General features: G+C 47.3%; 1 protein-coding gene across 8 annotated transcripts in view; it reads left to right on the top strand.

Moving 5' to 3' along the window:
• Nucleotides 1-27,554, top strand: part of DYSF (dysferlin) — a 300,238-nt gene that overhangs the window by 26,500 nt on the left and 246,184 nt on the right. For all 8 annotated transcript variants that reach the window (XM_043544959.1, XM_043544960.1, XM_043544958.1 and 5 more), the window contains exons 2-3: nt 10,399-10,454; nt 13,196-13,287. In XM_043544959.1, coding sequence (XP_043400894.1) covers nt 10,399-10,454; nt 13,196-13,287 — 148 coding nt within the window. The remainder of the gene's footprint in view (nt 1-10,398; nt 10,455-13,195; nt 13,288-27,554) is intronic.

Raw genomic sequence — 27,554 nt, 5'->3', positions numbered from 1 at the left:
GAACGGAATGTGGAGGTTGTGTGCCGGCGAGACGGAGGCTCTTGGCTCGGTGCGTACGATGGCAGAAGCTCAGTGGCTGAGCTAGGCCCTCAGAGGAGGAGCGCGGCTCGGCAGCTGCAATGAGCAGTTTTTTCCCAGGGGGAGGGCTGGATTCCCAGCTCTGCCACCGACACCTTGGGCGGTTGCTCAAAGGGCTGCGCTTTGATTAAGAATCACGCTCCTGTTTCTAGGCTGCTCCTCTCCTGCTGCATGACAGGACTGGAAAGCAGGCAGCTCTTTCCCCTGGGGAAATCAAGTGACCCCCTAACCTGCACCCTTGCCTTCCACATAGCAGGTTTCAGAGTAGCAGCTGTGTTAGTCTGTATTCACAAAAAGAAAAGGAGGACTTGTGGCACTTAGAGACTAACAAATTTATTTGAGCATAAGCTTTCATGAGCTACAGCTCACTTCATCGGATGCATGCAGTGGAAAATACAGTGGGGAGATTTATATACACAGAGAACAGGAAACAATGGTGTTATCATACACACTGTAACCAGAGTGATCAGGTAAGGTGAGCTATTACTCGCAGGAGAGCGGGGGGGGCGGGGAAATACGGACCTTTTGTAGTGATAATCAAGGTGGGCCATTTCCAGCAGTTGACAAGAACCTCTGAGGAACAGTGGGGAGTGGGGGGGGATAAACATGGGGAAATAGTTTTACTTTGTGTAATGACCCATCCACTCCCAGTCTCTATTCAAGCCTAAGTTAATTGTATCCAGTTTGCAAATTAATTCCAATTCAGCACTCTCTCATTGGAGTCTGTTTTTGAAGTCTTTTTGTTGAAATATTGCCACTTTTAGGTCTGTAATCGAGTGACCAAAGAGATTGAAGTGTTCTCCGACTGGTTTTTGAATGTTATAATTCTTGACGTCTGATTTGTGTCCATTTATTCTTGTACGTAGCAACTGTCCAGTTTGGCCAATGTACATGGCAGAGGGGCATTGCTGGCACATGATGGCATATATCACATTGGTAGATGTGCAGGTGAACGAGCCTCTGATAGTGTGGCTGATGTGATTAGGCCCTGTGATGGTGTCCCCTGAATAGATATGTGGGCACAGTTGGCAACAGGCTTTGTTGCAAGGATAGGTTCCTGGGTTAGTGGTTCTGTTGAGTGTGTGGTTGCTTTTGAGTATTTGCTTCAGGTTGGGGGGCTGTCTGTAAGCAAGGACTGGCCTGTCTCCCGAGATCTGTGAGAGTGATGGATCGTCCTTCAGGATAGGTTGTAGATCCTTGATGATGTGTTGGAGAGGTTTTAGTTGGGAGCTGAGGATGATGGCGAGTGGCGTTCTGTTATTTTCTTTGTTGGGCCTGTCCCGTCGTAGGTGACTTCTGGGAACTCTTCTGGCTCTGTCAATCTGTTTCTTCACTTCAGCAGGTGGGTATTGTAGTTGTAAGAATGCTTGATAGAGATCTTGTAGGTGTTTGTCTCTGTCTGAGGGGTTGGAGCAAATGCGGTTGTATCGTAGAGCTTGGCTGTAGACAATGGATCGTGTGGTGTGGTCTGGATGAAAGCTGGAGGCATGTAGGTAGAAATAGCGGTCAGTAGGTTTCCGGTATAGGGTGGTGTTTATGTGACCATCCTTGCAACAAAGCCAGTTGCCAACTGTGTCCACATATCTATTCAGGGGACACAATCATAGGGCCTAATCACATCAGCCACACTATCAGAGGCTCGTTCACCTGCACATCGTGTGTCGTCCCCCCCCCCACCCCCCCCGGCTCTCCTGCTGGTAATAGCTCACCTTACCTGATCACTCTCGTTACAGTGTGTATGGCAACACCCATTGTTTCACGTTCCCTGTGTATATAAATCTCCCCACTGTATTTTCCACTGAATGCATCCGATGAAGTGAGCTGTAGCTCACGAAAGCTTTTGCTCAAATAAATTGGTTAGTCTCTAAGGTGCCACAAGTCCTCCTTTTCTTTTTCCACATAGCAGTAACCCTAATCCTGCCCCTCGGCCTACCAAGAACCCTAACACTGCCCCGGGGCAGGGGCTCTGTAAGGGTGTGCTCATCACCTCTACAGCAATCACAGGGTGTGCACACAGCTTGAGGGGACGTCTCTGATTGAAATCTAGCTCGGGTCCCAGAGTAGTGAAACCGCCCAGCGTAGGCTTCAGCATGGGCTGCACAAGCCTGCCAGGAACGCTGGATAATTTACTTGTGATGGCTTTGCTGCTCTGCTAGCTTTAAACCTAGCTAGCTCAGGTAACTGGGGTATGTCCACACGCCCTGTGATCACAGTATAGATCAGGACCCCTCAGGGGGTCACAAGGTTATTACATGGGGGGTTGTGAGCTGTCAGCCTCCACCCCAAGCCCCGCTTTGCCTCCAGCATTTATAATGTGTTAAATATATAAAAAAGTGTTTTTAATTTATAAGGGGGGGGGTCACACTCAGGGGCTTGCTATGTGAAAAGGGTCACACCAGTACAAAAGTTTGAGAACTACTGGAAAAGATGGATCCTAAGTGGTGTAAGAGTATCTACGCTGCCTTACCCCGGAGCCCCCAGCACCAGGGCCTGCAAGGGAGGGAAGAGCACGTCAATACCTTAGTTTCACTTTCTGGTTCTTATCCCAGGGCTTAGTGCTGCAATGTTTGTGTAACCTTTGGGTGGGCTGGAGTTCACTTCATTTCCCATCTCCAGTGCCTTAAAGAAACCCCCAACTCACCTAGAAAGTAGCTGGAGACCCAGAGTTCGGTCTCTAGGGATTTTCAGCAAGGATTGCACAGGGTCAACCTCCTCACAGTCAAGTCCTAAAAGGACTTAATAAATGAATAATTTAAATGAATTTAATTAAATAACTTTATAAAATCTTATGATAAAGAAACAAAAATCTAATTTTTACAGCATGACATGGCTATTTTATAATCCACAGACATTACCTTCACAGTTATACATAAATATAAATAAAGAAAACAAATTAAAATCTGAACAGTTCAGTCCCCACAGAAACACAGTGGGAAGAAACTGAAAGTTCCCAAAGCTTAGGTTTAGTTCACCTAAATCTCACTTAGAGTCTCTGATCACCAAATCTAGACAATCTGCTGAGTTTAAAACAACAACCTCCTTCCACTTGCTTGTAGGGATCTTCAGCTGGATCCAGGCAGACTCTTCCTGTGCTGAAATCACTGCCAGCCAGTCAGCGAACTGATTAACCAACCACCCAGTTACGTGTCTAGATTTAAAGAAAACCCTGTTACAAGAAAATACAAAACTGAAAATAGCAAACTAGAAATGGCTCGTTCCCCATTACTACAGTTAAAGAACACCTGGTGGCTCAGATTAGTTCAGACAATATAACTAGAACAGATTGGCTAAAATCAAAACCACATTCAAAGCATTCAATTAAACTAGAAGTTATTTTCCCCTCCCAATTTCCTATGATATAATTAGCATTGCCCAGGCTTCCCTGTTAGAGGATAACAATATCACTAACCTGCTGCAAAATCCTTCAGAGTTAGGGACACCAGCCTGCTTCCTGCCCCTGGGCTCAGCTTCTCCCAGCTTACCCAGGGCACATGGCCTTCTGCAAAGCAGCTGCCCTGGCTGCTTGCCCTCCTAGAGTCTGACCCCAGCCACAGGGAACCTCTTAGAGCAGACCCAAAACTACCACCCCGAATTCTAGAAGCTTCTGGATGTGGATGATGGGATGGATTGCATCCTCAGCAAGTTTGCAGATGACACTAAGCTAGGGGGAGAGGTAGATATGCTGGAGGGTAGGGATAGGATACAGAGGGACCTAGAGAAACTGGACGATTGGGCCAAAAGAAATCGGATGGGGTTCAACAAGGACAAGTGCAGAGTCCTGCACTTAGGACGGAAGAATCCCATGCACTGCTACAGACTAGGGACCGAATGGCTCGGCAGCAGTTCTGCAGAAAAGGACCTAGGGGTTACAGTGGACAAGAAGCTGGATATGAGTCAGCAGTGTGCCCTTGTTGCCAAGAAGGCTAACGGCATATCGGGCTGTATTAGTAGGAGCATTGCCAGCAGATGCAGGGAAGTGATTATTCCCCTCTATTCGGCACTGCTGAGTCCACATCTGAAGTATTGAGTCCAGTTTTGAGCCCCCCACTAGAGAAAGGATGTGGACAAATTGGAGAGAGTCCAGTGGAGGGCAACGAAAATGATCAGGGGGCTGGGACACATGACTTATGAGGAGAGGCTGAGGGAACTGGGGTTATTTAGTCTGCAGAAGAGAAGAGTGAGGGGGGATTTGATAGCAGTCTTCAACGACCTGAAGGGGGTTTCCAAAGAGGATGGAGCTCGGCTGTTCTCAGTGGTAGCTGATGACAGAACAAGGAGTAATGGTCTCAAGTTGCAGTGGGGGAGGTCTAGGTTGGATATTAGGAAACATATTTCCATGGCTGGCCATACCTGGCCTCAGGTGCCAGACTGGGGGGCGCCACTAGGACCCAGAGTGTAGAAAATTGTGTCTGCTGCTGGTGCATACGTATCCTCTCTGCTCTAGATGCACAGAGATGGGGGAGTGCTGTGCTGGAGGAAAGAGGGCACAAGAGACATAACAGGCAGGCAGGAGAAAAGGTGAGAGGGGAATCACAGAAAGCAGCAGGAGCTGCAGGCGGAGAGAGGAGGAGGAGGAGCCTCTTATGTATGGGAGGGAGGGATAGCTCAGTGGTTTGAGCATTGGCCTGCTAAACCTAAGGTTGTGAGTTCAATCCTTGAGGGGGCCATTTAGGGATCTGGGGCAAAAACTGGGGATTGGTCCTGCTTTGAGCAGGGGTTGGACTAGATGACCTCCTGAGGTCCCTTCCAACCCTGATATTGTATGTACCCCTCTAGCACCTCCAGGGCCTGGGCTGATTAACCCCAGCTTCTCAGGGAGCTTCCTGTTTCCTGCTGCTTCCCGGAACCCACTTGAGGAGAACAGGCCGTCAGCTGAAGTAGTAGGAGCCAGTTAGGCCCTTAAGACTCTGATCTCTTCCCTCACTCAGGCCCTGCTACCAGCCTGCTTATTTGTCCCCTTCAACTGAGTGTTGAGAGCCACTATAGCTGGCACAGAACAGCAGCCGTGAGTGAAAGAAGAAAACGCCCCCCGGGGCAGCATTCAGAAAAAGAAAGCAAGCAAAGGAAGCTTTTCTATCTAAGCAGGAAGGAGCTCTCCTGAGATACGTAGACCCAAATGTTCACGGTGAGCCTTCCGGCCCCAGTGAGGAGTGAGTGGTGCGGAGATGCCTGATCTTCCAGTCAGTCAGAGGGCAGGTGACCTGGCAGCTGCTGCAGCATCCGTATCTCCATCTCCAGTGGATGTAGCCATGCACAGTCCTGAAGAAAAGTGTAGATCAGAGAAGAGTGTGGTGGAGGCGGAAGAAACAGCTGCTGCTGAGTTTAGTTCCTTAAGTCTAGATGATCCAGGACGGTAGACCCCCCCCGAGCAGTAGCCTGAGGGACTTCCTTGTACTGCACGGGCCACAGCAAGTGAAAAACTTCATGTTCCCCAAAGCCAATGAAAATAGAAGTTTCCATCCAACCCATTACTGGCATGAAATCCCCAATGGGGACAAAGTGGAGAGGCCTGGCTTATATACTCAAAAACCCAGAATGCTGCATACTGTTTTTGTTGCAAACTCTTCCAGTCTAATGTTTCCACCACACTGGGCTTTACAGGAACAAAGGACTGGAAAAATCTGGCTAGAAATCTGGCATGCCATGAGAAGGCAGCAAACCACCAGAGAGCATTCCATCGGTGGAAAGAGCTTGAGATCAGACTAAGGTTAAAGGCCACCATAGAGGATCAGCATCAAGAGAAGATAGCATCAGAGTCTCTTTACTGGCAAAATGTTCTGAAAAGGCTCATGGCCATGGTGAGAACGCTTGCGACCCAAAACCTAGCCCTGCGTGGCACTTCAGATCAGCTGTATGTGCCAGACAGTGGAAACTTCCTTAAAATAGTGGAGCTGATGGCTGACTTTGGTGCTGTGCTCCAGGAGCATCTGAGTCACCACTCAAGAAACGTACACACACCACTACCTTGGAAAAACGATCCAAAATGAGATCAGACAGTTCCTGGCAACAAAAGTCAAACAGAAGATTGTGGCAGATCGGAAGTCAGCAAGATATTCCTCTGTTATCTGGACTGCACACCTGACCTCAGCCATACGGAACAAACGACTTCAATGGTGTGTTTTGTAACAACAACAGAACCTAGTGAAAATGTCCCTGCGATCGTGACTGTCAGAGCATTTTCTAGAATTTATTGGCATTGATGATACTACAGAAGCTGGTATGACAAATGTGCTTCTTAAAAAGCTGGAGGATACAGGAATTGCAATCGCTGACGTGAGAGGTCAGGGCTACGATAATGGTGCCAACATGAGAGGACAGAACAGAGGAGTGCAGACACGGATCCGAGAGTTAAACCCGTGAGCTTTTTTTGTCCCTTGCAGTTCTCATTCACTGAACTTGGTGGTCAGTGATGCAGCGTCAGCTTCTAGTGAGGCTGCTGAATTTTTTAATGTAATTGAAAGCATCTGTGTATTTTTCTCTGCATCAACTCATCGATGGCAAATTTTGAAGCAACATCTGGGCTCCTGAACCACTGAGGTCTGAGTATCTGAGTATCGCTGACTTAATATAGTATTGATTACAGCTCATTATTTATTAATCATAATACTAGTGTATGCTGATGTTCATCCATAGATCTCAAAGCACTTTACAAAGGAGGGCAGAATCATTATTCCCATTTTACAGGTGGGGAAACTGAGGCACAGAAAGGTGAAGCGACTTGCCTGAGGTCCCCAGCATAGCAGTGGCAGAGGCAGGAATTGAATCCAGATCTCCTCAGTTCCAGCCCTGTGCCTGAATCACTAGGCCACACTGCCACGCCCTTGTAATTTTATACAGTGGATTCTGCTTATTAGCAACCTCTTGGTTCCCAGCAAGAAGTTTCCATTCTCCAGCAGTTGCTGTTACGCAGAAGGCAGGCTTGAGGGGCTGCAGTCAGGGCAGGAAGCGCTGGGATGTGCCAAGCCTGGGCCCTGGTGCCAGGGCAGGATGCAGCCTGGAGAGCTCAGGGAGAGGTGCCAGGCAGAACGTGGGCTCCCAGTGTCTCCGTTCCTCGGGGAGAACCCCAGCATCCGGGCTGCAGCCCCCACCCTGCCTGCAGCACCAGGACTCTGGCAGGGGCTCCCTGGGAATCTTCAAGGGAGAGAGGGTGAATGGCTACCGCCTGCTTATAGCACAAGGGACGCTTGTCTGTGCCCACTGCGGGAAACTTGCACCAAACTACCAGCTGCTGGCAAGAAAAGTGTCCTCCTGGAGCTCTGCAAGCCCCGCTCTTCCCCGTGCAGGCTGGCAGTTTGCACCCCCCAGTCTTTCGGCTCCTTAAATGAGGACTCGGGGCACAGCGGAGATAGTTAGTCCCCCAGATTCCTGCTCTAGCCCCAGGGCACGGGCACCACCAACCTGTCTGTACACCCCGCTGCGTTACACTTGAGTGTCCAGTTCCTTGACCTCTGGACACCTGCAGCGTGCACGGATTTGCTGCCCGTGTGGAAACAAAGTTCCCAATTCATCAGTTTCACCTAAGTTCAGCACCATCCTGAGCATGTGGCACTTAGTCGTGTCTATAGTAAAACCAAATAGAAGTTTATTTGGCAGAGCTTGAGATAAAGATTCAAACAGAAGCCAGTATAAGGACTGGAAGCATGGTTACAGAGCACGGACGCCCCCATCCCTTTCCTGTCTAATAAGGAATTTCTCACCCAATGATCATGCAGCGCTTGTCCGGTCGAGAGAGTGGGGATCCGCTTTTCGTGAGGCATGGATGCTGGCTGAACATCTCGTCTGTAATGGAGGCCACCTTGAGCCCCCCTTTCTCCTTGTATGTAGTCCCAGTGTAACGATGCTGCCTTTGATAGGACACAGCTGACAGTATCAGTTCAGGACAAATTGCTTAGAGCAGGGCAGTTACAGCCCAAAGCTGGCTGTCCTTTATTATTAAGCCATGCCAAACCAGCCAAACAGAGAGGACGTTGGTTTTACCCCACTGGCTAACCATAAGTCACACAAGCAATTCCCTTAGACACTCCAGTTTCCCAGTATCGACACCAGCACCGCTCCTTATGGGGATGACTGGTTCTGAAAACTGATACCCCAGTGAAAGAAAAAAGGTTCTCCTGATCCCAAAGGACCAAGCCCCAGACCCAGGTCAAATAATAACTTAGATCTTACCCAAAATACACGCTTATGGCCAATTCGTATTAACTCAACTAAAATTTATTAAAAAAGAAAAGAGAGAGAGTTGGTTGAAAGTTTAGACTTGAGTTTAATTTCTTGAGGTCCAGTTACATAGCAGAGATGGTGAGTTTGTTGTTGCCAAAAGTTCTTTTAGAAATAGTCCACAGGTTACAGTTCAGCGTCCATATTCAGTGACTGGGGATCTCAATTCTTATGGCTTAGGGTTTCCCCTTCTTGAAACCCAAAGCAGATCTGAGATGAAGAAGGATCGTGTCCCAGGGTTTTTTACATTTCCAGCAGCCTTTTGGCCTGAGAAAACAATAGGCTTAACTTTCCTTCTCCCAAAGATCGTGGCAATTAGCATAGGGTAACTTATCCATTAAACAGTTCAGATACAGGTTACCACAACCTTCAAAGAGACATTTTGACAATGATACTATTTCACTCAAGTGTCTTCCTAAACGTTAATACTCGTTTTTTGATCTTTGAATCAAAGCCATAGTAATAGACAAGACTTGTTTGCTTACATCACAAGACCTGAGCAAACAGCTACCCTTCTATATCTAACAATACAAGTTTGCATTTTAAAGCTCTATTCATTTACATTGTGTCAGGTTTCTGTTACCAGTCTGCCTGAAGCATCAGTTGATCAGGCTCAGGCCGCAGGATCTTTAAGGGAGGAGATGGTGTAACACACCAAGTGTCTAAGTTTTAAAGTTTCATTGATAAAATAATAAAATAACAGCGGAGAGTGATGGGTGCTCCCCACGTCACTCAGAGGAAGGAAGAAAGCATTAGCGCCCCAAGCCCTAACCCACTTTCATACTCACACACGTACTACCAAAGGCTGGCCAGGCCCAGGTGTAACATAAGAAGAAGTTGGGGTGTGTGGACGGGAGTTCTTGTCCTGGGCCCACGTTGTCCAAGGTCCGCTGCAAATCTCCGAATTGCTCAAGCTCTCAGGATGGTTTTAAGTCCTGGGCTCCTCTGGGGGTGTTCCATTCCATTCCTGGTGCTCTTTGTGCAAGTCCAAACCGGCTCTCTGTGGTCTCTTTCCCTTTCCCAAAACATTCCGGCTCCAGGGATGCCTGGCTTGGCTCCCCCTCTTGTTGTCTCGTCTGTGTTTTCAGACTCTGCCGCCCTAGGGCTTGCTATCTTGCAGGTGCATGTCTGTGCAGTTGGATTTTCTTTCTCATGGCTTCTCGGGCAACTTTCAAGCCCCCGTCTTTCTCGGCTCACAGCCAAACGTTGGCTGTGAGCTGCGACCTTGGGCTGGCTGGGGCCAGCGTCTTATCTTCAGATTGAGCTAGCTGAAGTGTTGAATTAACTCGTTCTCTGCTCTCTTCTTCTCCCCCCCGCCCCCCTTCTTGGCCTCTCGTACCTTATAAAGGAAACGTTTACTCCCCACTCGCACACCTTTGACCCTCCCCAAAATGCTTTGCGATGCTTGCAACAGCGTTAGCAATATACAGTGCTGATCTGCCTTCCCAGGGGACTCCCTGCGGGGAGGGGGCCATTGAGTTGTGACCACATATCTTCCTAACCAGTCTTTAAAGTTTGGTCAGGGGTCATGTCATTCTGTGAGTTGATTAACTCTTTCTGGCCCTATGTCACCTTTCAATGAGATATTATATTACACTCATAATGTCACACCCAGACCTTTTGTCTCTCTTCATTGCCAGGGCGTTTTGTTAACTTCAGCTTGCCCTGATGGTCCCCCCTGCTCTTTTATGTTTTTATTTGGCTCTTTTAGGGTGCATCTTTAGATCCCTTCTCCTCCCAGTAGTGCTCCTGGGGTCACCTTCCTCCTCCCTCAGCTTCACGCCACCCTCCAGCTGAGACCATTCTGCCCATTTCTCCAGGAATCCTCCTGGCTTTGCACTCCTCATCCACTGCTCCCAGGCCCTGTGTCTTGCCTTAACACTGGGCCTAACCCTGCAGCCCTCCTTGCAGGATCCAGGATGTTAGACGGGAAGCTCTCTGAGGCTGGGGATGCAGCTGCCTTTTCCTAAGATCTTCATGGGATAATCAAACTTGGAGCAATATGTTTTGTTGTTTTTTAAAGCAGCAGGAATTTTTTGCTCAGGGGAAGATGGGGAGGGGAGTGTCTGAGGACTTTCTAACCCTTCTGCTTTACTCCTTTTTTAGGTGTGAAGAAGAGAACCAAAGTGATCAAGAACAACGTGAACCCTGTGTGGAATGAGGCAAGTGGCGCCCCCTTCTGAACCTGCTCCCCTTTCTTGCCAGGAGCCACGTTTGTGGGAGCCAGAGTTCATTCCATTTCTTGAGTCACAGAGCTTGGTCCGAATTCTACCCCGTGTGGGAAAAGAGCTGAGCTCTGTATCTCTCTTTTCTAGCACCCAAGCTCATCCCTGGTGTAGCTACACTGCCGTGAGTGCCGTTACACTAGGGGATAATTTATCCTTTGCTGTTCGCGGCTGGGTCCAGAACCCTAGGATCTTGCCTTGATTCACCCCTGTGCCCTGGCCTGAGTTCCACCAACGCATTATTTGAATAGGATGCAAAATAGCCTCCAGGCTCCTCCCTCTTTGCCTAGGGTGTGTTGTGTGGTCAGCAGCCTGCTCAGAAATATCGTGCTGTGAAGTGAACTGGCTGCTGCCACAGCTGAGTGGAATCAGAGCTGCTCAGCTGTGTGTCTTCGACCCCTGTGCTGGAAAGAGAGATTCTCCGTTAGCTCGGGTGGGTGCTTTCAGAGCAGGAGGCTGAGAGCTCCATCACTGCTGGGGATTGGATCGTGCCCTTCAGAAAACTTGGTGGGTGCATTGCTTCCCATCTCGATTCTGGCTTCACTAAAGCCCACCGGAAGCCTCATCTGCAGGCCCTCTGTGATCAGAGCCCTGGACGGGAGATCTGGGGCAGAGACTACAGGGGGTGGGGGTGGTCTAAATGCTGGTGCACGTATGCCCTGGGGTCTGTGTAATGACTACACTGCATCAGCAGTGTCTGAACTCAGGACCTTTAGCTCGAGAGGTCTGTGCTTTGATGCTGATGGAGTAGCTCTGTTAGCCGGCAGCAGCAGTAGTCTGTCCTCTAGTAGCCAGCCACAGCAAGGCAAGCTGATCCATGCTCCTAGCAGGAATTAGCTTTAATTGAAAGCCGCTCTGCCGTGGGTCCTTTAAGGGCAAACTGGAGTGATCAAAGTGTGACGTATCAGCCAGGTGTGGCCTTTGGAGAGGTAGCTTAACTCCCCTTAGAGTTAGGTAATATCTAACCTACATCTCCCTTTGCTGTAGATTAAGCCCATGACTTCTTGTCCTACCTTCCGTGGACATGGAGAACAATAGATCACTGTCATCTTGATAACAACCTTTGACATATTTGAAGACTGTTATCATGGCCCTCCTCATTCTTCTCTTGTTTAGACTAAACCTGAAATCCAGAACTCAGTTCACCAAGGGAATTTTCCAGAGGTCTGCCAGGTCCAGACTTCCGGGCTTTTCCGTCAATTTCATGACGAACCAGCTCTGAAGCTGTGACTTGCTGTGTGAAAGTGGTGGGCTCTCTTAGAACGTCCCGTGGAACTGAGCGCTTTTTAAAGTGCCATTTCATCACTGTAGGTACTTCACCTGGTCCTCCTCACTGTAGCACCTGAGCACCTTCATTACATTCCCAAAACTCCTGCAAGATTTGCAGATGGAAAACTGAGGCACAGGGTAGCTCAAGTGACTTTCCCAAGGTCACCTAGAAAGTCTGTTGCTGAGCTGAGAATTGAACCCAGGTGCCCTAAGTCACAATATAATGCCTCATCCGCTGTCCTTCCTAACCAGTGCTTTTAAACCAATGTACCGGGACAGCATGTGCGCTGCCCAATCAGACTCCTGGGTTGGAAGGAAGAAATCTACAAAGCTTCTTTTAAAAAAAAAAAATTGGTTAGCATCTCATTAGCGTACATATGAACTTAAAATTATGAAAATGTCTTAGGCCATTCCAATGATTTCTGCCAGCCAAGATCAAGTCTGAATTCATGACGAAAGCTGGTCGAAAGATTCTTGATAGAACAGTTTTCTATTGAAAAATGCAGTTTTGTTGAAATTGAAATGTCTTATGGGAATGTGTTGATTCCTACAAGATTTTTCAACAGGGAAAAGTCAAAATGTGATTTGACAATGTCGTCTTGTTCAGACTTCTATATTATATGAAAACTTTCATTTTAATACAATTCAGTATGTTATATATATAATATTTTAGTAGAATATAAAAGTTGAAGTGAAATGGTTTGATACTATTGAAATGAAATGGTCCCAAATCAATTTTTTTATTAGATTTTTTTTCATTTTGTGGGAATTTTCAAAATTTCATCTTTTCTTTTCCGATTTTTGTTTTTAGTTTATTTTGGAATTTCCCATGGAATGGAAATTTGGGTTCCTGACAAACTTTGTGTTGTAAGATTGATGATTAAAATCATGGCAAATGCTGTGATGTGAACACCCTTCATTTTTGCAGGAGGAATGTGGGAAGAATTGGCTGAGAATATTTTTGGTGTAACTGTTTTCAGTGGAAATGCAGTCAAATTAAAATCAACACATTTAGTGGGAATGTGTCAATTTTGATGAACTTTTTGACTGAAGACAGTTGAATGTCAAAAGTTTTGATATGGTAAAAACATTTCATTTTGACTTTCCCATTTTGTTTCACTTAGTTTAGGCTCTTATACTAAAATATTCATTTTAATAATATTTATATATACTGTATTTAATATTACATTTTGTTTCAACATTATTGAAGCAAAACAATGTTTTTGAATAGAAGCTTTTTAGAATTTTGATTTTTTTTGTCCTGATTTGGAGTGAAAATAAATTTTGAAATGTCAGAATTTCCTGTGGAATGGAAATTCCATTTTTCGGCTGGCTCTAGCTGTGGGTCAATAGCTGTGCTAATGCTGTAACATGGTGATGATCTTTTATTGTTTCTCTTCTCGCTCTAGGGGTTTGACTGGGATCTGAAAGGAATTCCCTTAGACCAGAATGCTGAGCTCACTGTTGTCGTCAAAGACCATGAGACTGTCGGAAGAAACAGGTAAGACGTGCCCCCAAATCTCCTCTGTTGTTTCTTGTCCATTAAAGCGACTGATTTGTTTATAAGGGAGGCTGTTGGGCAGCTCATAACCCAAAACATGGGGGTTTTATTTTGGGTGGAGGACAAACCAAGTTTCCCAATTCTCATTTTCAGAATCCTCTGACTTGCCCTGCACCATGGGTTGCTCTTTACTCTTGGGCTGCGTGTATAAAAAGCTCCCCGTCCCAGAACAGGAAGGCTGCGTTATACATCTCCATGGCATGGCTGTAAACGATGACACAAGATGTGGGCGAGGAGAATCACAACCATAGATTGACCTCCTTCTCTCCAAGCCCCTGCTCTGTACTCAAATCCCTTCTTAAGATGCTTCCATGAAGCCCATGGGTCGTGAATCAATATTCACAAGGGCTCTTAGCCAAGTGGCTCTCAGCCAGGGGTATGTGTGTGCCCCTGGGGGTACTCAGAGCTCTTCCAGGGGGTGCATCATCTCCTCTAGAGCGGTGATTCCCAAACTTGTTCCATCGCTTGTGGAGGGAGAGCCCCTGCCGGGCCGGGCCGGTTTGTTTACCTGCCGCGTCCGCAGGTTCGGCCGATCGCGGCTCCCAGTGGCCGTGGTTCACTGCTCCAGGCCAATGGGGGCTGTGGGAAGGGTGGCCAGCACATCCGTTGGCCCGCGCCGCTTCCAGCAGCTCCCATTGGCCTGGAGCGGCAAACCGCGGCCACTGGGAGCCGTGATCGGCCGAACCTGCGGACGCGGCAGGTAAACAAACCGGCCCGGCAGGGGCTTTCCCCACACAAGCGGCGGAACAAGTTTGGGAACCACTGCTCTAGAGATTTGCCTACTTTTACAACAGACTACGTAGAAAGCACCAGAGAAGTCAGTACAAACTAAAATTTCAGACAGACAATGACTTGTTTATCCTGCTGTGTGTATGATACCCTGAAATGTAAGTACAAGAGTTATATTCCAAGTGATTTATTTTATAACTAGATGGTAAAAATGAGAAAGTCAGCAAATTTTCAGTACTAGTGTAGCTGTGACCCTTTGGTATTTTTATGTCTGATTTTGGTAAGCACGTAGTTTTTAAGTGAGGTGAAACTTGGGGTACACAAGACAAATCAGACTCCGGAAAGGGGCAGAATCATCTGGAAAGGTTGAGAGCCGCTGGTGTAGAGTACAGTTCCACTCATTCTGGTTGAACTGCCAATTTCTTTCTCTCTGTAGTGGTCTGTTCTTTTGCTGATGTAGCTAATAACTTTGGGTCAGCTTCTGCCTTCAGATGAATGTCTCTGGAATATGCTGCTTAAATATGTGCCATGTCCCCCTCTGGTGGCTGGGCCACAGAGAAGATAACAGCCTACTACTGCTGCCAGCTAGTGAAGTCCCTCCTTTAGCTGAAGTGGGAGAGGTCTGGGCTGCGGTGTTGAAGATCGGGGGTTTGACCTTGTGGAGGGGGAGTAGTGCTTATTGTGGTAGTGTGGCCTAGTGGATAAAGCACAAGACTGGGACTCGGGGGAGCAGAGTTCTGTTCTTGGCTCTGCTCTCCTGGGACCTTGGGGAAGTCACGTCACCTCTCTGCCTCAGTTTCCCCATCTGTCAAATGGGAATAATGATAGTGATCTCTGCATAAAGTGCTTTGAGATCTGCTGACGAAAACGCTAGATGTAGCCTGACCCAAAGTTGGATATATATATATTGTAACCTGAGGATTAACAGGTTCTTGTCCCAAGATCAGGGCCAGTAAGATTATTGTAAAATTATCATATAATTTGGGAACCCTGATATGTACAGGTGCAACACTCACACCATAGGAACTCTCTCTATATATTTACAAATATATAATTTATTAATAATTTAGCAAAGTTATACGCACACTTAAACTCAACAAGGCAGATAGAGATAATACAGAAAGTACATTTGGACATCCACACGTACACCCTTATCTTTCTTAACCTACTTAACCATTATCTTACATACTTAACCATTATCTTTCTCATCACCGTCATCATCCTCATCTTCCCTGGTGGCCATCATTCTGGCCTCTCCCAAGGGCTACGTCTCCCTAACCTTCCGCTGCCCCTGGGATGTTACTTTTATAATAGGTTATGGTGACGCTGCCATGTCAAATGCATGGACTATAAGGTGGATAGAAAGCTGGCTAGATTGTCGGGCTCAACGGGTAGTGATCAATGGCTCCATGTCTAGCTGGCAGCCGCTATCAAGTGGAGTGCCCCAAGGGTCGGTCCTGGGGCCGGTTTTGTTCAACATCTTTATTAATGATCGGGATGATGGGATGGATTTCACCCTCAGCAAGTTTGCAGATGACACTAAACTGGGAGGAGAGGTAGATATGCTGGAGGGTAGGGATAGGATACAGAGGGACCTAGACAAATTGGAGGATTGGGCCAAAAGAAATCTGATGAGGTTCAACAAGGACAAGTGCAGAGTCCTGCACTTAGGACGGAAGAATCCAATGCACCGCCACAGACTAGGGACCGAATGGCTAGGCAGCAGTTCTGCAGAAAAGGACCTAGGGGTTACAGTGGACGAGAAGCTGGATATGAGTCAGCAGTGTTTCCTTATTGCCAAGAAGGCTAACAGCATATTGGGCTGTATTAGTAGGAGCGTTGCCAGCAGATCAAGGGACGTGATCGTTCCCCTCTATTTGGCGTTGGTGAGGCCTCATCTGGAGTACTGTGTCCAGTTTGGGGCCCCACACTACAAGAAGGATGTGGAAAAATTGGAAAGAGCCCAGCGGAGGGCAACAAAAATGATTAGGGGACTGGAACACATGACTTATGAGGAGAGGCTGAGGGAACTGGGGATGTTTAGTCTTCAGAAGAGAAGAATGAGGGGGGATTTGATAATTGCTTTGAACTACTTGAAAGGGGGTTCCAAAGAGGATGGCTCTAGACTGTTCTCAGTGGTAGCAGATGACAGAACAAGGAGTAATGGTCTCAAGTTGCAGTGGGGGAGATTTAGGTTGGATATTAGGAAAAACTTTTTCACTAGGAGGGTGGTGAAGCACTGGAATGCGTTACCTAGGGAGGTGGTGGAATCTCCATCCTTAGAAGTTTTTAAGGTCAGGCTTGACAAAGCCCTGGCTGGGATGATTTAATTGGGGATCGGTCCTGCTTTGAGCAGGGGGTTGGACTAGATGACCTCCTGAGGTCCCTTCCAACCCTGATATTCTGTGATTCAATAGAGGTCCTTATTTGTATTTCCTCCCCTTAAGGTGTCCGTTTTCTATAGGTTAGTATATGTCTGATGTTACCCTATTACCATACACGTCCATTTGCTGTCATGGCACCTTTGCGGTCGGATGTTCTGTCCGGAACCTTCCAGATGCTGGTATCAGTTATGTTCTGTGAGTGGCTGAGGTTGGTATTCTGGACAAAATTCTGCCTCTTGCCTGCTACTTCCAGTTCCCTATAACTTATGAGTTATTTAAGTTTATCTATGCCAAAGGTTATGGGCCTCAAGCCTCCCACTATCTACTAAAGCCAAATTTTACAGGATAAAAGCCTATAGGTTCCTTGCATTACTACTAAATATAATAAAGCAGAATAACAAAGCAATGAGTATAATACAGGTAAGCCGGCCCACTGGGCTACATAGATAAGGTATGATTATTACAGACACACACAGAGCTCCTCTGACTTGAGTAGGGGCTGGGCACTTGTGACTAATTCGAAGGGCAAAATTTGGCTCTTTTGGTCTTTTCTGCTTTTACTCCAAAAGCTTCGTTTGCTCAGGGAGCTGGGTGCGCAGTGCAGAGGAGCCTTGGGAAAGGGGAGCCAGGAGGGAAGCATGCTGGGTTTTCTTTCCTTTCCCTATCTTAAAGCCATGGGCCTGGGAGGGGTTTGAGTTTCATCCGATCTGTCTGTAAATAGGTAACAGGCTTTCTAAGCAGAGGTCTCGCTGGAGCGACTGGGGGTTTGGTTTGCCTCCCCTAGTGTGAGCTGCTGGCCTTTCCTGGTTAAAGTTAACAAAGGGCATGTGTGACTTATGCCACCTACACGCGGCGTGTGGGTGAACTTCAGCGGCGAGAGGAATGTGCTGCATTTCTGATGACATTGAGTTGAAAGCTTGGGGGGAGATCATAGAATCATAGAATATCAGGTTTGGAAGGGACCTCAGGAGGTCATCTAGTCCAACCCCCTGCTCAAAGCAGGACCGATCCCCAATTAAATCATCCCAGCCAGGGCTTTGTCAAGCCTGACCTTAAAAATTTCTAAGGAAGGAGATTCCACAACCTCCCTAGGTAACGCATTCCAGTGCTTCACCACCCTCCTAGTGAAAAAGTTTTTCCTAATATCCAACCTAAATCTCCCCCACTGCAACTTGAGACCATTACTCCTTGTTCTGTCATCTGCTACCACTGAGAACAGTCTAGAGCCATCCTCTTTGGAACCCCCTTTCAAGTAGTTCAAAGCAATTATCAAATCCCCCCTCATTCTTCTCTTCCGCAGACTAAACATCCCCAGTTCCCTCAGCCTCTCCTCATAAGTCATGTGTTCCAGTCCCCTAATCATTTTTGTTGCCCTCCGCTGGACTCTTACCAATTTTTCCACATCCTTCTTGTAGTGTGGGGCCCCAAACTGGACACAGTTCTCCAGATGAGGCCTCACCAATGTCTAATAGAGGGGAACGATCACATCCCTCGATCTGCTGGCAATGCCCCTACTTATACATCCCAAAATGCCATTGGCCTCTTGGCAACAAGGGCACACTGTTGACTCATATGCAGCTTCTTGTCCACTGTAACCCCTAGGTCCTTTTCTGCAGAACTGCTGCCTAGCCATTCGGTCCCTAGTCTGTAGCAGTTCATGGGATTCTTCCGTCCTTAGTGCAGGACTCTGCACTTGTCCTTGTTGAACCTCATCAGATTTCTTTTGGCCCAATCCTCCAATTTGTCTAGGTCCCTCTGTATCCTATCCCTACCCTCCAGCATATCTACCTCTCCTCCCAGTTTAGTGTCATCTGCAAACTTGCTGAGGGTGAAATCCATCCCATCATCCCGATCATTAATAAAGATGTTGAACAAAACCGGCCCCAGGACCGACCCTTGGGGCACTCCACTTGATAGCGGCTGCCAGCTAGACATGGAGCCATTGATCACTACCCGTTGAGCCCAACAATCTAGCCAACTTTCTATCCACCTTATAGTCCATTCATCCAGCCCATACTTCTTTAACTTGCTGGCAAGAATACTGTGGGAGACCGTGTCAAAAGCTTTGCTAAAGTCAAGGAACAACACGTCCACTGCTTTCCCTTCATCCACAGAGCCAGTTATCTCGTCATAGAAGGCAATTAGATTAGTCAGGCATGACTTGCCCTTGGTCAATCCATGCTGCCTCTTCCTGATCACTTTCCTCTCCTCTAAGTGCTTCAGAATTGATTCCTTGAGGACCTGCTCCATGATTTTTCCAGGGCCCGAGGTGAGGCTGACTGGCCTGTAGTTCCCCGGATCCTTTTCCTTCCCTTTTTTAAAGATGGGCACTACATTAGCCTTTTTCCAGTCATCTGGGACCTCCCCCGATCGTCATGAGTTTTCAAAGATAATGGCCAATGGCTCTGCAATCACATCTGCCAACTCCTTTAGCACTCTCGGATGCAGCGCATCCGGCCCCATGGACTTGTGCTCGTCCAGCTTTTCTAAATAGTCCCGAACCACTTATTTCTCCACAGAGGGCTGGCCATCTACTCCCCATGCTGTGCTGCCCAGTGCAGCAGTCTGGGAGCTGACCTTGTTCGTGAAGACGGAGGCGAAAAAAGCATTGAGTACATTAGCTTTTTCCACATCCTCTGTCACTAGGTTGCCTCCCTCATTCAGTAAGGGGCCCGCGCTTTCTTTGACTTTCTTCTTGTTGCTAACATACCTGAAGAAACCCTTCTTGTTACTCTTAACAGCTCTTGCTAGCTGCAACTCCAAGTGTGATTTGGCCTTCCTGATTTCACTCCTGCATGCCCGAGCAATATTTTTATACTCTTCCCTGTTCATTTGTCCAATCTTCCACTTCTTGTAAGCTTCTTTTTTGTGTTTAAGATCAGCAAGGATTTCACTGTTAAGCCAAGCTGGTCGCCTGCCATATTTACTATTCTTTCTACGCATCGGGATGGTTTGTCCGTGTAACCTCAATAAGGATTCTTTAAAATACAGCCAGTTCTCCTGGACTCCTTTTCCCCTCATGTTATTCTCCCAGGGGATCCTGCCCATCAGTTCCCTGAGGGAGTCAAAGTCTGCTTTTCTGAAGTCCAGGGTCCGTATTCTGCTGCTCTCCTTTCTTCCCTGTGTCAGGATCCTGAATTCGACCATCTCATGGTCACTGCCTCCCAGGTTCCCATCCACCTTAGCTTCCCCTACTAATTCTTCCCAGTTTGTGAGCAGCAGGTCAAGAAGAGCTCTGCCCCTAGTTGGTTCCTCCAGCACTTGCACCAGGAAATTGTCCCCTACACTTTCCAAAAACTTCCTGGATTGTCTGTGCACCGCTGTATTGCTCTCCCAGCAGATATCAGGGTGATTGAAGTCTCCCATGAGAACCAGGGCCTGCGATCTAGTAACTTCTGTGAGTTGCCGGAAGAAAGCCTCGTCCACCTCATCCCCCTGGTCCGGTGGTCTATAGCAGACTCCCACCACGATATCACCCTTGTTGCTCACGCTTCTAAATTTAATCCAGAGACTCTCAGGTTTTTCTGCAGATGGTGGGTTTCCTCGAGTACCGAGAAAGTAAATAACCCTTTGCGCCTCTACAGCACATTCCATAGAAGTGCTACGGGCCGGCTGGCTGTGTGTATGGCTCGTGGCTGGCCCAGGGAAAGGATAAGAGATGGACTGCTCAGGTGCTCTCCTGTAGCTCAAGAGACAGAGACTTGTGTCCGTAGAGCAGAAGGATGAGGGTTCTAAGCCCAACTCCCTCTGTGTAGCCTTTTATCCCCTGGGTAATCCTGTAAGTGTCGGGAGGTGTAAAGATTAAGTCCTCTTTAGTGCCTCGGGGAGGCTGGGTTTGTTTCCCTTCCTGTGTTTGGCCAGGCTCATGCTGTGCTGGAGCTGGGAAGGGAGCTAGTTGTAATATAAACATTCCCGGAAGCTTCCTTCCCACTGAAGCCTTGCAAACAGCATTTGCACTGTGCGCCTGTGTGCGTCCGGGCTTCTTGGGGGACCCTTTATTTATTTTTTAGTTTAATCACTTCTGATACAGAACCGTCGCTCTCTGTCTCCTAGATCGGCGTGTGTGGAGGCTCCGCCTTGCGTTCGGCAAGCCGGGGGTTAACTCTACACCACTCCCCTTGCAGAGATGGGGAGGCAGTGAGAGGGCTAGGCGTTCTCCAACTGGGGGTCAGAACCCCTCCGCAGGTTGCGAGGTTATTACATGGGGGGTCGTGAGCTGTTAGCCTCCACCCCAAACCCCCCTTTGCCTCCAGCTTATATGATGGTGGCAGATATGTAAAAAAGTGTTTTTAATTGATAAGAGGGAGGTCGCACTCAGAGGCTTGTTATGTGAAAGGGGTCACCAGTATAAAAGTTTGAGAACCACTGGGCTACAGGGGATCAGCTTCCCAGCACGGCTTCACTGAAGTGGCTGCTAGGGCCATGGAGGGCTTGCCCTGGAGAGAATGCTCCATGGCCAGTCATTACAGGGCTGAAGTTTTCCTGTTGTTTGTATCTTCTGGCAATTAGGGTGTATAGCACGCTTGCCGAGTGTGATGTGGCTGATCCACGTATGCAGTTCTCTATGTTCTCTATGTGTTGCTAGAGGATGGCTTATACGGGAACAGGGTTTGTCTGTGTCCACACAGGCATAACCCTAGTAGAACTGTTTGGGGGAGAGGACGTATGTTGCTCAGGGAACTAGTAGAATTTTGAGGGTTTTGTCAACAAGGCTCAAAACTGAGCATGGATGTACGTAAGGCTGGACTGACCCACAGAAAATTTTGTTGGCAAAACTTTCTTGTGTAGATCAGCCCTGAGTTACTGATTCTAGCTTTGTGGCTGGGTGTGCACCTGTCTCTGAAAATACCATCCACTGTGCCCCTGGAAATAAGAGTGGACCCATCTGACTCACCCTCCCCCATCCATGCAATGATTTGAAAACATGCTCCTTAGTCTCTTTGGGGGGTTAAAAAAACCCAGCCAGACACTGCTTCCGAATGCAGCCAGTGAACAGATATTCCTGCTCTCTCGGGGCTATGTTTTGCTCTGCACACGTAATACACTGGCAAAGTAGGTTAATAACCTACTGCGGCCACCAGCTGATAATTACTTCATTAGCTCAACTATTAAAGAACAGTGTGGTGGGGCTGCAGGGCCTGGTTCAAACCCAACAGATCATCCATGCAGAGATTGTTACCTGTGCCCTGACTGAAGTTTTGCAGGCAGAATGTAGCCATTCTCCAGGGTTGGTGAGCTTTAGTTAACTCTGTCTTCCCTGTGTTTTGTCAGTTTTAGGACGCAGCATCTAGCTGTCTGGAAGGCTCATTGTAAAGGGATTAAAGGTAGTTGAGGGTTATTTAAGCATGTCTACATTGCTCTTTTTATACTTACAGAGCTTGGAAGGGAGACAAAACCACCAATCTCTGACTATAGGGGGCTAGGATGAGAACTAATAGGCAGATTGTTCAACATCTGCCATTCACAGGGTTTCTTTCACTTTCCTCTGAAGCAGCTGGGGCTGGCCACTGTCAGAGACAGGACACTGGGCTAGTTGGAGCTTGGGTCTGAGCCAGCCTGGCCATTCTCATGTTCCTATAAATGGAATATCTAAGAATAGAAAAAATGATTAAACTAAAAAGAATCCCAAGCTCTTCAAACTGCTGGGCAAGCACAGAACAACATTAAAGGAAAGTGTGGGCTTAAAATTCATGCACTGGGGTGAGTGGGGACACAGATTTCCTTGTCCGTGTTACAAGTAAACACCTTCTATCCTGAAACCAAAGGTACATTAGCTATCCTATTTTGTGTGTCATCATTTATGCTACACTGGCATTTTGCATTTTGCTCTGTTTGGAGAATAATAGACTATTTCTCTACACTTATGAATGTGTAAACAAAATAGTATCCATTCCAAACGCCCCTGACAAACTGTTTATTTTATGAGATGTATACTGGACAGATGCCAGCAATTAGCATGGTCCCCACAGCAATATAGACACAGAAACATTTAATAAACCACAGTAACAGAGGCCTCGATTCAATAAAGCCACTTGAATATGTGTTTAAAGTTCAGTTTATGGGTAATTCTCTGCAGGATTGTGGTCAAAATTACCAGCAGAGTCCCCCTGCTCCCCAATCACTTGCTCTGCTCTCAACTTTGTAGGGGTCAAAGAGCAAAGAAGGGCCAGACAATCTGATCTGTTTCAGAGCAGCAGCCGTGTTAGTCTGTATTCGCAAAAAGAAAAGGAGTACTTGTGGCACCTTAGAGACTAACCAATTTATTTGAGCATAATCTGATCTGAATGTTAACAACTTCAGGATATAATTGAGTGTGGTCTAAGGGGCTGTAAAGGAAAACACCTTGCCAGAGCCCCATCTCTCATACCAATACAGCTTTACTCACAGAACCTTATTTGGGGAAAAAGGCAGGTAGGTCCCTGATAATTTAAGGCTTTATAGCTGAAAACTAACATCTATCTGGTCATTTCACATTAGTGGGTATGTCAGTTTCACCTGGCCCTTCCCTCAGGGTAGCAGGGATGCTGCAGTTTGGGTTGCAAAAGCTGCAGGGGAATGTTATGTTTTTAGAAAAAATAAACTGTTTTCAGGAACACTTAGAAGGGGGGAGGGAGGAGAAATGTTTCTGCTGAGGAGTGAAAGGCTGTTGTTATAAACCTGATATTGACCTGCCTCTGTGTTCAAGGCGGGAGAGGGCACAAATCTGGTGAAGGAAAGCAGGCGTTCTACCCTCAGTCCACGACTCAGCTTTCCAGAGAAAATGTGGTCTGTGCTGGGCATTCAAACCTTTTGCTTTAAGAGCTTCTTGCAGACAGAGGCCCCTTCAGGGCCCATCTACAAGCCAGCCCTCTCCTGAAGTAGCAGCAAACACGCTGTACGCTCCAGCCCCTGCAATAACTCTCTCACCCTGCCCTGACCCTCTTCCAAAGGGACAGCTCCCGCTTCTCTCATTATCTTGTTAGGCTTGGCAGAATTGCATTCTTATTTTTTTTAATAATTCGACGGGAGACTATCCATGTTTATTTTTAAGCATTTTTATTAGTTTTTATCTAGTTTATTTTCACAGTTGTGGGGGTCAGACAATATTTAATGAGCGTAGATGCTGATGTTCAAAAAGTTGAAGCTCTGTAACTGTTAAAATACAAATTGTCGACATCCCATGTCAAAATATATAAAGTAAAAATCCTTAAATCAAACTCTAAATTTTCAAGCAGCATTTTTCTTACTTTGCTGATCTGTGTACTTTGATTAGTAGAGATGGGAATGCTTTTTCATCCGTGTGTGTGTGTGTGTGTGTGTATGGTGAAATCGATGTTGCCTGGCATTTACTGATATAAATTACATATAGGCTTGGAAAGATTAATTTATCATTAACAAACATGTATGCAATCTGCATTCAGAATGATTAAATATAAACACTATGAATCAATTTCTAAAACATCTATTCCAAGGACCTCGCAAATGCAAGAGGGTGTTGTGGTTTTTTGTTGTTTTGGAGAGAAGTGGAGTGAGGGTATAATTGATTTCTGGTGATGACGTTCACATTATGAAGAACTCTGCTCCACTCACAGATCCCAGACAGAGTATGCAGAGTTGATTGTAAACTCAGCCCTTTTGATTCGTAAGCAGTGAATGACATAAACCTGCATCCCTGCAAGGCTCTCTTTGTAGAGCAGAGCCGTGCTTTAACCCAGGGGTTCTCAAACATCATTGCACCGTGACCCCTTTCTGACAACAAAAATTACAATATGACCCCAGGAGGGGGGGACTGAAGCCTGAGCCCGCCCGAGCCCTGCTGTCCCGGGTTGGGATGGGGGTATGGGGTAAAGCCGAAGCCCGAGCCCCACCATCCTGGGTTTGGACAGGGGGCAAAGCTGAAGCCTGAGTCCCATGGTCCCGGGTGGGGAGGCCAGAGCTGCAGCCCGAAGGCTTCAGCCCCAGGCAGGGGACCTGTAACCTGAGCCCCACCGCCCAAGGCTGAAGCCCTTGGGCTTCTGCTTCAGCCCCAAGTGGTGGGGCTTGGGCTTTGGCCCCAGGCCCCAGCAAGTCTAAGCCAGCCCTGGTGACCCCACCCACTCTGGGGTCCCGACCCACAGTTTGAGAACCGCTGCTTTAATCCAGCTCAAAGGAAAAAGCCCTTAACTAGGGGGTGGGGAAGGCTGTGCTCTGAGGCAGGAAATGCCCTGACGCGGACAGCAAGGCCCAGCTGAATTCTGTGCAGCAGGGCACACAACACAGCACGTTGTCATCCCTGGGGGCTGGAATCTGGCTAGGGAGGTTAATTCTGGGCCCTGTGGAGGATGTTTTGAAACAGCTGGAATAGCAACATTGTTCTTTGCCAGGAACTGCTGGGCTTGAGCCTGCTGCTTTTCTCAGTGGAAAACACGAACCCCCTCTTTCCCTGCCCCACTCCAGCCCTCTGCTCAAATGATATTGAGACCTTAAAATTCGATAAGCAATTTGCATATGCATCCGATGAAGTGAGCTGTAACTCACGAAAGCTTATGCTCAAATAAATTGGTTAGTCTCTAAGGTGCCACAAGTACTCCTTTTCTATAAGCAATTTCTTTACCAAAAAAAAAGAAAAAAAGCGGGGGGGGATGGGGGTGGGAAGGGGAGCTCTAGCTCAGCCACAAGATATGGGCTTGATGCAGGAACTGAAGTGAAATTCTCTGGCCTGGGCAATACAGGAGTGCCATGGTTACAGGGGTAGCTGCATTTCTGTCCCGCTCTGGGAGCAACCCCCCAGGTGTCGAGCCTGGGGCCTCTACCTCTCCTGGGGTGTAATTCTGAAACTCTCCCCTAATGAGAGTGGGCCCCGGGCTACAGCCCCCGTGTGTCCGCCGTGCTTGCGCAGCAGGTCCGGCTGGAATTGGGCACCTGTGGCTCCGTCCTGCAGGAGGCTGTGAGCAGCGGTGACTGCCGTGAGCAGGCAACCTTCTGAAATCACAAGCATTGTGTGTTCTGCAGTTGGAATAAAGCGTTAGAGAGAAAAAGGATTTTAAAGCAACAATCAGTCTACGCACATGGCTATCTTCCCATCCCCCTTGGGAACCTGGGCAGGTGTAGGTTCTTCAGGCACCCCCAGTAGGGTGCTGTGTCTGTCTGGCTCCCCCCAACCTCAGATCCCACCTTCTCTTTGGAAAGCGGAATCTGCTCCATGCCAGCTGTTAGGAATAAGTACCATGGGCGTTAAGGGCAGCCTGGGCGCTCCTTTTTAATTTAAGATTTGCCTGGGGTTGTGAAGATGTAAAGCCCTGCGTGCATGCTTACTAGCAGGGTCTCTAGTGGTTTGGAATTGGTGCTTGTCGTATTTTCTTGTTTTCTTTTTACTTTGTCCTGCACCTAAAAATAAATGTTTATCGTTGTGGATTTTGTCCTCTGTTTGCCAAAGAAAGGGGGCTTGGGATCTGCTGCTTCTTATTCGCTTCCTACAGCGGGAGCTGGATTCAGCTCTGTTTCCCCAGGGGTAAATCCAAATTAACTCCATCCAGGGCAGTGGAGTTGCTCTGGATTTACAGTGTTGTAACCTTCATCAGAAGGTGGCTGTGTCTTCTGTCCCTTAATGGTTGGTTTTATACATACCCCACTTTCCTTGTTTTCGACTGAAAGGAGCCTGAGCCATTGCTCCAGCATGTTTACAGTTCAGGACGGCTGTTGGAAGCTACCAGCTTCTGGATATGGAATGTCTACCTGTGAATCTGGTAGACAAAGCAGCTGGCTGCCTCAGAAGTGGGTAGGTCATGCAAATTCCTTCTCTGGGGTATTTGTTTTTACCAGAACCTACTTTCCTCGGTGGACATACCACATGCTGAGACAAATATATTCCTGGCCATGAATGTAAGTGATCATTGGGAAAGTGAACAGTTCGAGTGTTGCAAGGCAATAAGGAGTCCACGCATCCAACTCCTTTTTACGATACCCTGAGAGTAGAGTGAAGACAATGCCATGGATTGTCCTGTGAGATTGGGACGTAGGATTGATTTTTGGCCTCTTGTTGATGGTGAGAGCATTGTGGTGGGATCCTAGGATGATGCACAAAGGCGTGTTACTTACTGAAGTCTGACTTGGGCCATCGCAGCCTGAATCTGCACTGCCCTGGTGGCAATATTTTAAATTCTCCCTGTTGCTGAATAAATCCCTACAAGAAATGTTTGAAATCAACTTCTCTTTGAAAAATAGCAGGGAGATAACACTGTCCAGGTCTACTAGCAGTTGTCCCACCAAGAGTCTTATGGTGCTTTACAAACATAATGAGCAACCTCCTGGAACGGGAGTTAGCATCATATTTCCCAATTCACCAATGGTGAAACTGAGGCCCAGAGAGATAGTGATGCCCCAGGTTGACCTGGAAGTCAGAGGCAGGAATAGAACTTGGATTTTTTGATCTTCAGTACTGGACTTTAACTACTGCTCTGTTCTCTCTCCCTATTTTTACATATTCAAAGATTGACAGAGTCCAAGGCCAGAAGGGACCATTGTGATCATCTAGTCTGACCTCCTGCATAGCTCAGGCCAGAGACCTGCCCCACAATAATCCCTAGAGCCGAGCTTTTAGACAAACAGCCAATCTTGATGTAAAAATTGTCACTGATGGAGTATCCACCATGATCTTTAGTAAATTGTTCCAGTTGTCAATTACTTTCCCCGTTGAAAATGCACGCCTTATTTCCAGTTGGAATTTGTCTAGCTTCAACTTCCAGCCATTGGATCATGTTAGACCTTTCCCTGGTAGACTGAAGAGCCCGTTGTTACATATTTGTTCCCCAGGTAGTTATTTATAGACCGTGATCAAATCACCCCTTAACCTTCTCTTTGTGAAGCTAAATAGATTGACTCAAGTAGTGCGGTCTCTATAAGGGATGTTTTCTAATCCTTTAATCATTCTCCTGGCTCTTCTCTGAACCCTCTCCAATTTATCAACATCCTTCTTGAATTGTGGGCACCAGAACTGGACACACTAGTTGCAAACGGAAATTGACAGGCTTGTGCTACATCTTGGAAAAAGGAGCGTACGCAAACCAAACCAAAAGATGGTGAGAAACCTTCTCAGCTAACAGTTATCCAAGCTGATAATCATACAGCGATGTCCGA

This window comes from Chelonia mydas, chromosome 4 (assembly GCF_015237465.2).
Source record: "Chelonia mydas isolate rCheMyd1 chromosome 4, rCheMyd1.pri.v2, whole genome shotgun sequence".
Lineage (NCBI taxonomy): Eukaryota > Metazoa > Chordata > Testudines > Cheloniidae > Chelonia > Chelonia mydas.
Note: the sequence above shows the minus strand (reverse complement) of the source record. Positions and strands in the feature narration are given on the sequence as shown.